This window comes from Coenobita brevimanus, chromosome 26, assembly GCF_032717465.1.
Source record: "Coenobita brevimanus isolate Jiangsu-jjx chromosome 26, ASM3271746v2, whole genome shotgun sequence".
Classification (NCBI taxonomy): Eukaryota; Metazoa; Arthropoda; class Malacostraca; order Decapoda; family Coenobitidae; genus Coenobita; species Coenobita brevimanus.
The window spans coordinates 41,093,051-41,104,965 of record NC_136979.1 but is presented as its reverse complement, the minus strand read 5'-3'; the positions used below and the strand labels follow the sequence as shown (position 1 = coordinate 41,104,965).

The 11,915-nt window shown below is 38.6% G+C and overlaps 1 protein-coding gene across 1 annotated transcript in view; it reads left to right on the top strand.

Annotated features, from left to right (window-relative positions):
- Positions 1 to 10,424, top strand: part of LOC145394019 (carbohydrate sulfotransferase 11-like) — a 13,343-nt gene extending 2,919 nt beyond the window's left edge. The window contains exons 2-6 of the mRNA XM_080267989.1: positions 800 to 945; positions 4,822 to 4,904; positions 7,893 to 8,111; positions 9,024 to 9,138; positions 10,176 to 10,424. Of these exons, the coding sequence (XP_080124115.1) occupies positions 800 to 945; positions 4,822 to 4,904; positions 7,893 to 8,111; positions 9,024 to 9,138; positions 10,176 to 10,424 (812 nt within the window). The remainder of the gene's footprint in view (positions 1 to 799; positions 946 to 4,821; positions 4,905 to 7,892; positions 8,112 to 9,023; positions 9,139 to 10,175) is intronic.
- The last annotated feature ends 1,491 nt before the right edge of the window (positions 10,425 to 11,915 follow it).

Below are 11,915 nucleotides of genomic sequence, written 5' to 3'. Positions count from 1 at the left end.
TCTCTCTGTCTGTCTGTCTGTCTCTCTCTCTCTCAGGAACAGAATAACGTGGAAAACATCCCTGCTTTAAATATTCATATTTCTAACTCGTCCCTCTCTCTCTAAATACTCATATTTCTATCTCCCCACTCTCTTTAAATATTCATATTTCTAACTTCCTCACCCCTCTCTCTAAACATTCATATTTCTAACTTCCCCCTCTCTCTAAATATTCATATTTCTAACTTCCTTCTCCTCTCTCTAAATATTCATATTTCTAACTTCCTCCCTCTCAAAATATTCATATTTCTAACTTCCTCCCTCTCTAAATATTCATATTTCTAACTTCTTCCCTCTCTAAATATTCATATTTCTAAATTCCCCTCTCTAAATATTCATATTTCTAACTTCCCCTCTCTAAATATTCATATTTCTAACTTCCCCCTCACTCTAATATTCATATTTCTAATTTTCTCTCCTCTAAATATTCATATTTCTAACTGCCACCCCCCCCTCTCTAAATATTCATATTTCTAATTTTCCCCCTCTCTCTAAATATTCATATTTCTAAACCTTTTTTTTTTCTCTCTCTCTCTCTATTATAGTTAATTTTTCTTTTAATGTCACCCAAGAACCGCATTGTGCAAAACGTGTGTATGCAACATTCCGCCCCCCCCCTCCCGCCTCTGTCTCTCTCTCTCTCTATTATACAGTAGTTAAATTTTCTTTTAATGTCACCCAAGAACCGCATTGTGCAAAACGTGTGTATGCAACATTCCGCCCCCCCCCCCTCACCCGCCTCTCTCTCCCTCTCTTTCAGGGGCGGCAGTGCGGAGCGAGGAATTGAGAGGTCGAGTGCGCGAGGTATGCATGTCCCTCAACCTGTCTAGCACGGTCACCTCACTCAACCTACAACACATCCTGGTCGACGATACGAGGAGAATACTTTACTGCAGCGTTCAGAAGGTTTGTATATCATCATCATCATCGTCATTATCATAATCACCGCATCCATCATCATCATCATTATCATCATCGCCGCATCCATCATCATCATCATCATCATTATATATATCATCATCATCATCGTCATTATCATCGCCGCAACCAACCCTGAAGTATGATTTACCGGAATGTAGTCTGTAACAAGATGAAGAAGAGGGAGAAGTAGAAGGAGAGGAAGGAGGAGGAGAAAAGGCGAAGAAGAAGAGATGCAGTATTCTTATGTTGTATGCAAGGACTCCTCTCATCCTCAAGGAATTTATTTGTCTGTTGCACGTTTATATGTGCCTGCTGAACGTTTATATCTGCCTGTTGCACGTTTTTATCTGCCTGTTCCACGTTTATGCTTTCCTGTCAGTTATTTAGGCAAATCTGCCGAAATTAGGGAATGGAGAGAGACGCCTTCTTAGGGTGGCACTGCTATAAATGGGTAGCTCCTCTGACAGGCTATACAAATGTCTCTCTACTCTTCCCACATCCACCCGAAAGAGGGATTGTGGACAGTATAGGCAAGACGGAACTGTAGTCTCTCTTCCACCGGGTTCACATTTCAGATGCGCTTGAGGTCACATCATCATCAACAACAAAATCATCATCATCACCATCATCATCATCATCTCGGTATAGGGAGAATCTTCAGCACTTCTTCCTTACTAGTACTTCTGTCTTGTCCAAGTTAATATGCTCTTGTATGTTAGTTATTCAGTTATTTTCCCTCCAAAAAGACATGAATAACACGCTAGGTAATATTACAGTGCACAAGGGGAAAAAAAAAAAAAAACGCTAAGGAGGGGGTAATATGAAAACGTCTTAAGCTTTCGTGAATATGGTCACACACACACACACACACTCTCTCTCTCTCTCTCTCTCTCTCTCTCTCTCTCTCTCTCTCTCTTTCTCTCTACCTACCTACCTACCTATCTGCTTCACTGTCTACTAATCTATCTGTCTAACAGTTTATCTGCCAGTCCGTCTGTCTCCCGCTTTCTTCGTATTAAGAGTGTGTATAATCAATGTAACTCTCTCTCTCTCTCTCTCTCTCACACACACACACACACACACACACACACACACACACACACACACACACACACACACACACACATACACGGGGCTAACGGAGGGGATGATTGTAGTTCAAAAAAAAGAAAAAAAAATGGCCCACAGACAAGAGCACAGCAATAGGTAGTAAGATAGTTATTGTATGTGATTTTGAGTTTCCCTTTAAGAAAGACCTAATTTTACTCACATATCAGCCTATAAAAAAAGTTACTATAAAAGGTATTGGACTAGAATTTAAAAAAGGAGGGTTGTTCTTTGTTATTTAGTATAGTAATGTGAAAAATATTAAGGAGACAGTTCGTCCATAAGTATAATCTACATATTCTTCAGTAATAAAAAAAACATATACATCTAATAAAACTAGTAATCTCTTCACACAAAATGAACAGAATATAGTGTCTGATGTAGATACAAATTATTTTTTATTATGATTTTCTGTATTATTATTATTATTATTATTATTATTATTATATTTTTCTGTATTATTATTATTATTATTATTATTATTATTATTATTATATTTTTCTGTATTACATCATTATTATTATTGTTATTATTATTATTATTATTATTATTATTTAATATTATTATTATTACTCAGTGATAGGTAGGGGCGCTCAACATCCACTCACTCGATGTAGTGCTGCTCCTGGGTTATTGCCATTACCTCTCTTCCTTCCTTCTTTCCTTTCGACCTCTTCTACCGTTCTTTCCTTTATTCTTTCCTCTTCCTTATGCCTAAGGGTGACTCTACACTTAGTGACAAACCAATTGGTTTCCTATACACCAGGAAACCATTTACTACGCTGGGTGGTATCCATATAACCAAATCATAGCGCCTGGTGGTTTAGAGGGTAATTAAGGCGCTCCAATAGGATTGAGCCGGTGGAGGTTTATATCCAAGGAATGGTTGGGGTTTGTTGCTCAAGTAATGCCACTCAGGGATGAGTGAGGCTGGTAACCCTTATCTTAAATATGAGGACCAACTTGCCTAGCCCTTGGCTGCTACGCTCCCCATGGGACAACACAGGATTAAATGCTGATGATGATGACGATGATGATGATGATGTTTATAGATACTGAGCTGATAAGGTAACAGGTATATATTTTTGTTGGTGAATTGTGGATACAGATACTAAGCTGATAACAGGTACCACCAAATGTGTATTAAGCAGATAAGTGCTACTATCTATCTATCTACAGCCAGACGCCTCAATCCTGTAAGTGACACTACAGTAGGTTAGTGTATCCAGCACTACTAATGTCAGAGTCTGGCCAAACACAAACCGAGATCAATACTTGCAAAGTATTGTCATACAGGGAAATGCAAGGGTTAGTTCACCTTGCACTTTTGAAACACTGGGAAACAGGTATTGTCGTAGGTGGAGGCACGTACCCATCCACTCGCTTGGTGTGGTGTTGCCCTTGGGTGGCTCTGCACTGAGGGACAAACCAAACTGTTTCCGGTTCTCCAGTAAACTATGTTGTACGTTAAGTGGTAACCATGTAGCCAACAAATAAACGCACAGTGTTCTGGTGAATCGAGACTTTCAAGCTGGATGTGTCTGAATCCAAGGAATGGTTGAGGTTTAATGCTCACAAATGCCACTCACAGGCGAGCAAGTGGTCATTCCTCTAATGTATGGACTGCGTAACCTAGCCCTGGGCATCCACACTTCTGTTGGGGCACTGAAAGGGTTGAATGAATGATGGATAGATGAATAGGGAAAATATTCTTACATAAGTAGGAAAAATATATTACTGGTGGATGAAGAGGGAAAACAAATTACTGATGGATGAGTAAAGGAAATAGGGAAAATAAAAAACACAGAGATCTTAAGAAGCCCCCGAAGCAATAAAAAAAAAAAAGTCCTTAATTGTAAGCTTTAAACAAAAATGGAATTTTTCAGAAATTTTTCAGAACTGTCAATAAAAGAAATGTCTGTATTCTTTTCGTAAACTTTAATTTGGCATTTAATGTGAACTTGAAAAATCTGATGAATTTTTATATGTAAAAGTATGAAATGTCATAGCACTTTTTGCAAACTTTATTTTGTTCCATAAAATTTTAGAATCCGAAAACTGTATATGAAGATGCGAAAATATCATTTCATTTTTTAAAGCTATTTTCTTTAACTTTTTTTTTTCCCTTTGTTTCCTCTCAGTTCAGTGATGTATTTTCATTCTTTTTCTTATTTTTCTTCTACCCATCTCTTAGTGGTTGGTGGTGGCGACCATCATCCACTCAATGTAGTGCTGTGCTGACTACTTCTTCCTTATCGTTTGTCATTCTCTTTCTGTGCATGCCCTCCTCTCTTCCTACTTCTCCCATCTTTCCTGTCACTGCTTAGTACTCGTCTTTCCTTTTCAGAAGGCTTTACATTGAGTGACGAGTCCGATGGTCTCCTGTAAGCCAGGAAACATCACAGCGCTGGGTGGTTGTCGGCAGGTGGGTTGGGGGAGGGTTGGTGCCCCTCCCCGTAAAACAACTAACTCAAAGACAAGCGGCCACTCCTTACAGGAAAAGCGTCTGACTATAGGTAGACAGACAGATCATCATCATCATATATTTTTTTTTCTTTTTGGTGGGAAAGGGGTATTGCGCCAGTATGGGCTGGCCTTTGTTAGGTGCATGTAACTTTCCTTAGTGTCAGGGCCCCAAGGTCTCTCTCCCTGCACACACACACACACACAAACCTCCTCCCCTCCTCACATACACACCCAGCCTCGCCATGAGGGAAACATTGACAAGATAATTTACTCATATGCTGATTTCAGGTTGCAAGCACTACCTGGAAGCAAGTGTGGATGAGAATGGTTGGTGCTACTCCACCTCACTCCACTCCCCCACATTACAGCAGGTGCGTCTCTCTCTCTCTTTCTCTCTCTATATATAGATAGATAGATTGATAGATACAGATAGACAGACAGACAGATATGGATATAGATATAGACAGATAGATAGATAGATAGATTACCAGTAGAATTCATGTTTGGCTGGGAAGACTGTGGCAAATAAACTCACCTCCCTGCCACATATCTTCTTGTAAGATGTAATTTTTGTGCCACGTTATTCAGTATATTCGGCGGAGTCTTATATACTGTAATTCTACAGGGAGTCCAATGGTCCGCGCCGTCCAAGACGGTACCTCATAATATGAGTCTTTCCTTTATCCGTCACCCAGGTACGCGCCAGGTAGCAGGGAGAAAATGGATCTGGAGATGTCCAAATGGACAAACAAAGAATGATATCGACTTCAATATAGCAGATAAGAACTCGATCACTGATGTCACAGTTATCAACAAAGTAAATATAGGAAGTCACCAAAAAATGGTGCGTTGCACAGTCATATTCAATTTAAGAAGCGAATAATAGAAGCAGACTAAAAATAAAAAGGTATTCCCAATAAAAGTAAGCTAATACAAAGTTGCCTTTCACAATAAAAGTAAGCAAAACAAAGCTCCCTTTCACAATACAAGTAAGCTAAAACAAAGCTGTCTTTCACAATTAAAATAAGCTAAAACAAAGCTGCCTCTCACAAAAAAGGAAGCAAAAACAATGCTGCCTTTCACAATAAAAATAAGCTAAAACAAAGTTGCCTTTCACAATAAAAGTAGGCGAAAACAAAGCTGCCTTTCTCAATAAAAGTAAGCGAAAAAAAAAAAATGCTGCCTTTCACAATAAAAGTAGGCGAAAACAAAGCTGCCTTTCAGTTACAAGCTGCTTTTCAGATTTCAGGCTTTAAGTTACAGTATACTTAGTGTGACACGGATTAGCTGAATGACAGAATAACAACAGTGTTATGGGAATCAGCAGAAGTACAGTTGTGGGAAAGCTAATACAACCAAACCCAACAAGTATTAAAAAATGACCCTTGCTCATGAAAAAAAATAAATAAAGAAAGAAATGAGGGGAATGTAAAAACAACGAAGGATGAAACAGAAAGAGCGGAATTAAATAAGCTAATCAACAAAAGACAGAGAAGAAAAACGAACGAGAAACACAGATCAGATAAAAGAAACCATCAAAATAGGAAAAAGTCTGAAACAGATCCGAAGCAAAATGGCACTAGGAAAGCAACAAATTATGTCACTGAAAAACAAAAATGAAGTCATTAAGTGCAGAGAGATGGTGAAAAACTAAAGGATTTTACAAAGAACCGTATGAGGCTAAGACAACAGTACCAACAGCTAACTTTTCCGTTTACACATGTAGAATACCAAAAATAACACCAGATGAAGCAAATTTTCTCTTAAAAGTATGAAAACAGGAAAGGCCCCAGGAGAAGATGGAACAGTAGTTAATTTACTGTCGGATGCAGGAGCAGAAGTTCAAAACCGAGCCCACTTATTTACTCAGTGAATAAAGAACAAGAAAATTTTCCAAGAATGATATAATGCAATAGTCATTTTGCTTTACAAGAAAGGTGACTCAAAAAATCTTTGTAACTATCAATCTATCAGCTTAAATCAGTTATTTACAAACTCTTCACTAAAGCCCTTACGAGCAGAATAACAACAAATCTGAAAAATAACCAACCTTGTGAGCAGGCAGGATTTCGCGGAGGGTATCTGACTACTGATCATATACACACAATGCATCAGCTAACTGAAAAAACTACAGAATATAATAAACCATTGTGTACAGATTTTGTCGATTACAAAAAGGCTTTCGACTCAGTTGAGCACACAGCAATTATAAATTCGTTGCGGGAACAAGGAATAAACGAGAACATCATTAAGCTGATCGAAAACATTACAATGAAGGAAGTGCTACAGTTCAGTTGCATAAATTCCCAGAAAATAAGATTGAAAATGGCGTGCGTCAGGGAGATACACTATCACCAAATTATTTAAGTTTGCCTTGAAAGTATTTTCAGAAAGCTAGAATGGGAGAATAAAGGAGTAAAAATAGTTGGAGAAAACAACTGCACATGACAATGGCCTAATCTCAGAAACAGCAGAGACGTTGCAAGAACTGCTAAATGACCTAAAAAGAGAAAGTCTCAAAATAGGGCTAAAGATCAACCGAAATACAACTAAGTAATTCTAACCCACATACACCAAAGAAGGTCATCAAAATAAATGAACATAATCTTGAAGAAGCTGAGGAATACAGTTACTTGGGGCAAACACTAAAATTAATGAAAGACAATGGAAACGAAATATAACGACGCATTACAACTAGATGGAAAGCTTTCGGTGAACATAAAGTGGCCTCGCCAGAATGTATGAAACTAACAGTATATAACGAATGTTATAATCCCAACAATGACGCACGGTTGTGAGACATAGAAACTAACAAAATCAGTGGAAAACACACTAATCCGTTATCAAAGAGCAATGGAAAGGTCAGTGTTGGGAATATCTTTGAGAGACAGGAAAAGATAAACATGAGTGAGAGAGCAGACTAAGGTAAGACATTATAGAAGTTATAAAAGAACAGAAATGGAGGTGGGCAGGCCATGTAGCAAAGAATAAGGGATAACCGATGGAGCAAGAGGCTGACTGACTGGACACCAAGAGATTGTAAGCGCAGCAGAAAAAGGCCAGACAGGAGGTGGAGTGATGAGATAGAGAAAATTGCAGGGAAAAAGTGGCAGAGACTGGCTCAGTCAAGGAATTCGTGTAGAAGGTTGGGGGAGGCTTTTGTTCGGCAGTGGACATGTAATGGCTGATGATGATGATATACACACACTTATGAATATATATATATATATATATATATATATATATATATATATATATATATATATATATATATATATATATATCTGCCTCTGTGTGTATGTATGAATGTGGGTATGTATCTATGTAACTCCTCTCTCTCTCTCTCTCCAACCCCACAGATTCGGGATCCACATGCAAGCACAAGAACACCTGCTCATCCAGCCTGCCTTTGAGGACGTATGGGGAGACATGCTGAACACCTACAAGAAATTCTTGTTTGTCAGACACCCCTTCCAGAGGGTGGTTGCCGCGTACAGGGATAAGATAGAGAATGTGACGGACGTGGAGGACGCCACTGTACACCAGTATCTGAGGAATATGTATCGAGAGAAATTTGGGTAGGGACTGTATGACGAGAGAGAGAGAGAGAAGAGGAAGAAGAAAGATGTAGACAAAACGGGTTAGACAGATAGGCGAAGTGGGTATATATATAAATATATATATATATATATATATATATATATATATATATATAAATATATATATATATATATATATATATATATATATATATATGTGTGTGTGTGTGTGTGTGTGTACAAAAAAATGATGCATAATACCCGCCATATATGTTTACTTAGACTGAACAATGTTATTAATGATTATGCCTGAAAATGTTACTTTTCTATTCTCACTTTAACAGTCATTAACTATTATTTCAAGAAAAACACGTTGTTTGTATATTTTATCGAGCAGGAGAGAGGACATTTATACATCCATTATTATCATCGTCATCCTCATCAACTCTTTTCCTGCTCCAAGGCGGGGTGTGGTAGGGTCCAGACAGTAACAAAATATAAATAAATATATTAAATTAATAAATAAACTAGAGGCCCCCCATGGATGGAATCACACCAGCCGCAAGCAGATACAAATTAATCTAGCTCGGCTGGGAATATGACCTTGAACTTGACTTACTTTTACCAATTTTTAATTCGCAGGAGATTTTCATCCCTACTGCACATCTGTAAAATTTTGTGATGATACATAGAGCGGTTGCTAACTTATCGTGCTAACAGACACACAGACTTTGACCTACTTCCACAAATTTCGAACTCGTAGGAAATTTTCATCCCTACTACACACCTGTAAAATGTTGTGATGATATTTTGAACGGTTGCGAAGTTATCGTGCCTACAGATACACGAACAGACAGACAAACTGAAAACAATATCAGCTTCGCTATCGCGGCTAGTAATTATAAAACTTGATAGACTGAGATATTAACCAAAGTTATCCCCACCGTGCAGCGAGGAAAATGGCGGCAAAAGAAACATCAGCTTCCCCGAATTCATCAGACTTATAACTGCCCAGGACGAGGACCAGGTGTTGTTATGGGACTCACACTGGAAACCCATACACCAGGTGAGTTAGGTTTGTTTAGGTTGGGTTAGAATTATGCTGTATTGTGCTGGGTTACGTATGTTAGGTTCGGTGACTGCACAGGAGGAGAACCTTGTGTTGTTATGGGATTCACACCTTTAACTCATACATCAGGTGAGTTGGCTTACGTTAGGTGAAGTTGGGTTGATTCAGCTTGCATTAGGTTAGGTTAGGCTGAGCGGGGTTGGGTTAGGTTTGATTAAGTTTGGTTAGCTTAGGTTGGGCTACTTTAGATGCATTAGGCAAAACGTAAGTGAGGTGAAATACTTGGGTGTGGTGAATTAGGTTATCTGAGTTACATGTATTAGGGGAATTAAGTTAAGCTAGATGAATTGGCGGACAGTTTTGCATTGTTCAAACCGTATTATTCACATTGGTAACCATCTGATGAGGTGAATTCGTTTAGGTTTGATTATGTAAAGAGGTATTACGTGAGGTTAGGTATAGGTACATTATTTTGGGGGTTGGGTACGTTACTTTTAACACACACATTAATCACACCACATTTTAAAGTTTTCGGTATCATGGAGTCTTTTATACATTTAAATTCTAACCCCACCATCTCCAGTAACCTCTTTAACACTTGTAATGTTATATGTCCCTCCTAAGAATAAATTTCTCTGGTGGATGGTAGTATAGAAAGGAGTCAAGAGGTCATTTAGTGGAGTGGTTAAGTAAGAGGTAGTCCCATATTACCCTCCAAAAGTAATTTCTAGTGTATTACAGCTGTTAGAAGAGGATTTTATTCACATCAAGCGAGCAATCCACCGAAGGGATTAATGAAGGCTCTGTCCAACCACTGAAGTTAGAAAAATCTCCTTTAACTTCAGCGTATTTGTCAGAAAATTTCAAGAATTAAAATAAATAGACCATCCTAGTGAAAGAGTTATAGTTAAAAAGAGACAACTAAAGACGGAAAAACAGACATAGATACAAAAACTATAACCATATATATATATATATATATATATATATATATATATATATATATATATATATATATATTTCCCCCCCCCCAGCTATGCAATCCGTGCGGCATTGAGTACGACTTTATAGGTGAGTTTGACAACCTGGAGAGGGACTCGAAGTATGTGCTGGAGTGGCTTGGCGTGGGTGAGGAGGTTGGTGCCTTCCCCGCCCCCACCAAGTCCACGCATGCAGCAGACCTCTCCACCAACTACCTCAACCAACTCTCCACCACACTCAGACTCTCCTTCGCCAACAAATACCTTCTGGATTACATCAGTTTTGGCTATGATTTGATTTAGCTTTTCGACTGACAATAAACAGACGGACAGATAGATTGATAAATAAAAAATCAATTAATTAATAAATTAATAAATAAATAAAAATCTAGCCTGTTATAATCTTGCTACAGGTATATGTACTTAAGAAACTGCTGTTACTTCCACCACCTCTCCACCACCCTGTGACTCTCCTTCGCCAACAAATACCTTCCGAATTTTAAGAGACTCTATAGGCGACCTTTGGAATTAGGCGTCTGGTAGTAGATGGACAGCTTCCAATATGCTGAATCACACTTACGATGAATTCTCAGTCGTAACTATGGTAAAATAGCGGTTTACGTAACTTAAATACTACTATCACCTTCACCAACTCTCCACCAGCAAAAAGCCTTTGTCGAGGTAAATGGGAGAAATGGAGTTCCCCCGAGCTAAGCCCTGTATTGGACTATATAGCCCCGCTAGGGTTACAGGGGGGAGCTACCCCTCCCGGCTTTGTCGAGGTAAGAGCGAGGCCATTTAAATCCGAAAGCATTGAAAAGTCGCCTTACACCCCGAGGATGCCTATAGTATATTGATGGCTATCTACCTACCAAGTTTCATGCCTTTACAACAAACTGTCTGGCCTGTGGTCCTCTTTTGAAGATTTTGGACATGCTGCACCTGGCGCGTGTCACGTGCCACGTGCACCGCCGAGGTGTGATGAAATCTGTCAAAAACAAATCTTAAGGAATGGGGTTATCATATGGCCCAAACAGAGCCGTGATCGGCCCTGTGGTTGCTGAGATATAAGCTTCACAAAAGCGTTATGGTCGGCACGCTCATAAGCGAGAAAATGCCACTACTTGACAAGAGACTCGCGAGGGCTTCGCCCTCGCTCATAATCATCTTAAGACTCTCCTCTGCTTCGCCAACAAACAACTTCTGGACCACATCAGTTTCGGCTATGATTTTGCATGGAGACGCCTTCACTTATATCTTGCTGGTCAAAGTCTTGCTCTCTACATTTCCTCTCTATGTTTGACCCACCTCAAACTACTTTTCTTTTGTATTCCCTGCTTTTCTCACGCATGCCCTCATTTGTCCATCTACTCTCCATTTCACTAAGTATAATTGCGTACAACTAATATTCAGCATGTACACGACCAATATGACGGTGAGATTCAGTGAGATATGATGTTAAGCTTAACGGTGTAAAAGAACACTGATTACAATGAAAGACAAAAGATTCAAAGTTTAAATTTTTTTTTATCTTTCTGTAACAGTATAATTTTTTTTTTTTTTTTTACCTGTATATGGTCTGGACGTCCACTTGTAACCTAAATACGATTCTCTGGTGTTAATCAGAAGTGGGAAAAGATGAACGATAAAGAAGAAAACGAAGACAAAAAAAAAAAAAAATGCTGAAGGACAGAAGGATAACCTATGCTAATTAAATCTCTTAGTGTTAGTCACAGTCAAGGTTCTACATCTAACTTTCTATGTTACAACCACTTATTTGTCTTAATGTATAAC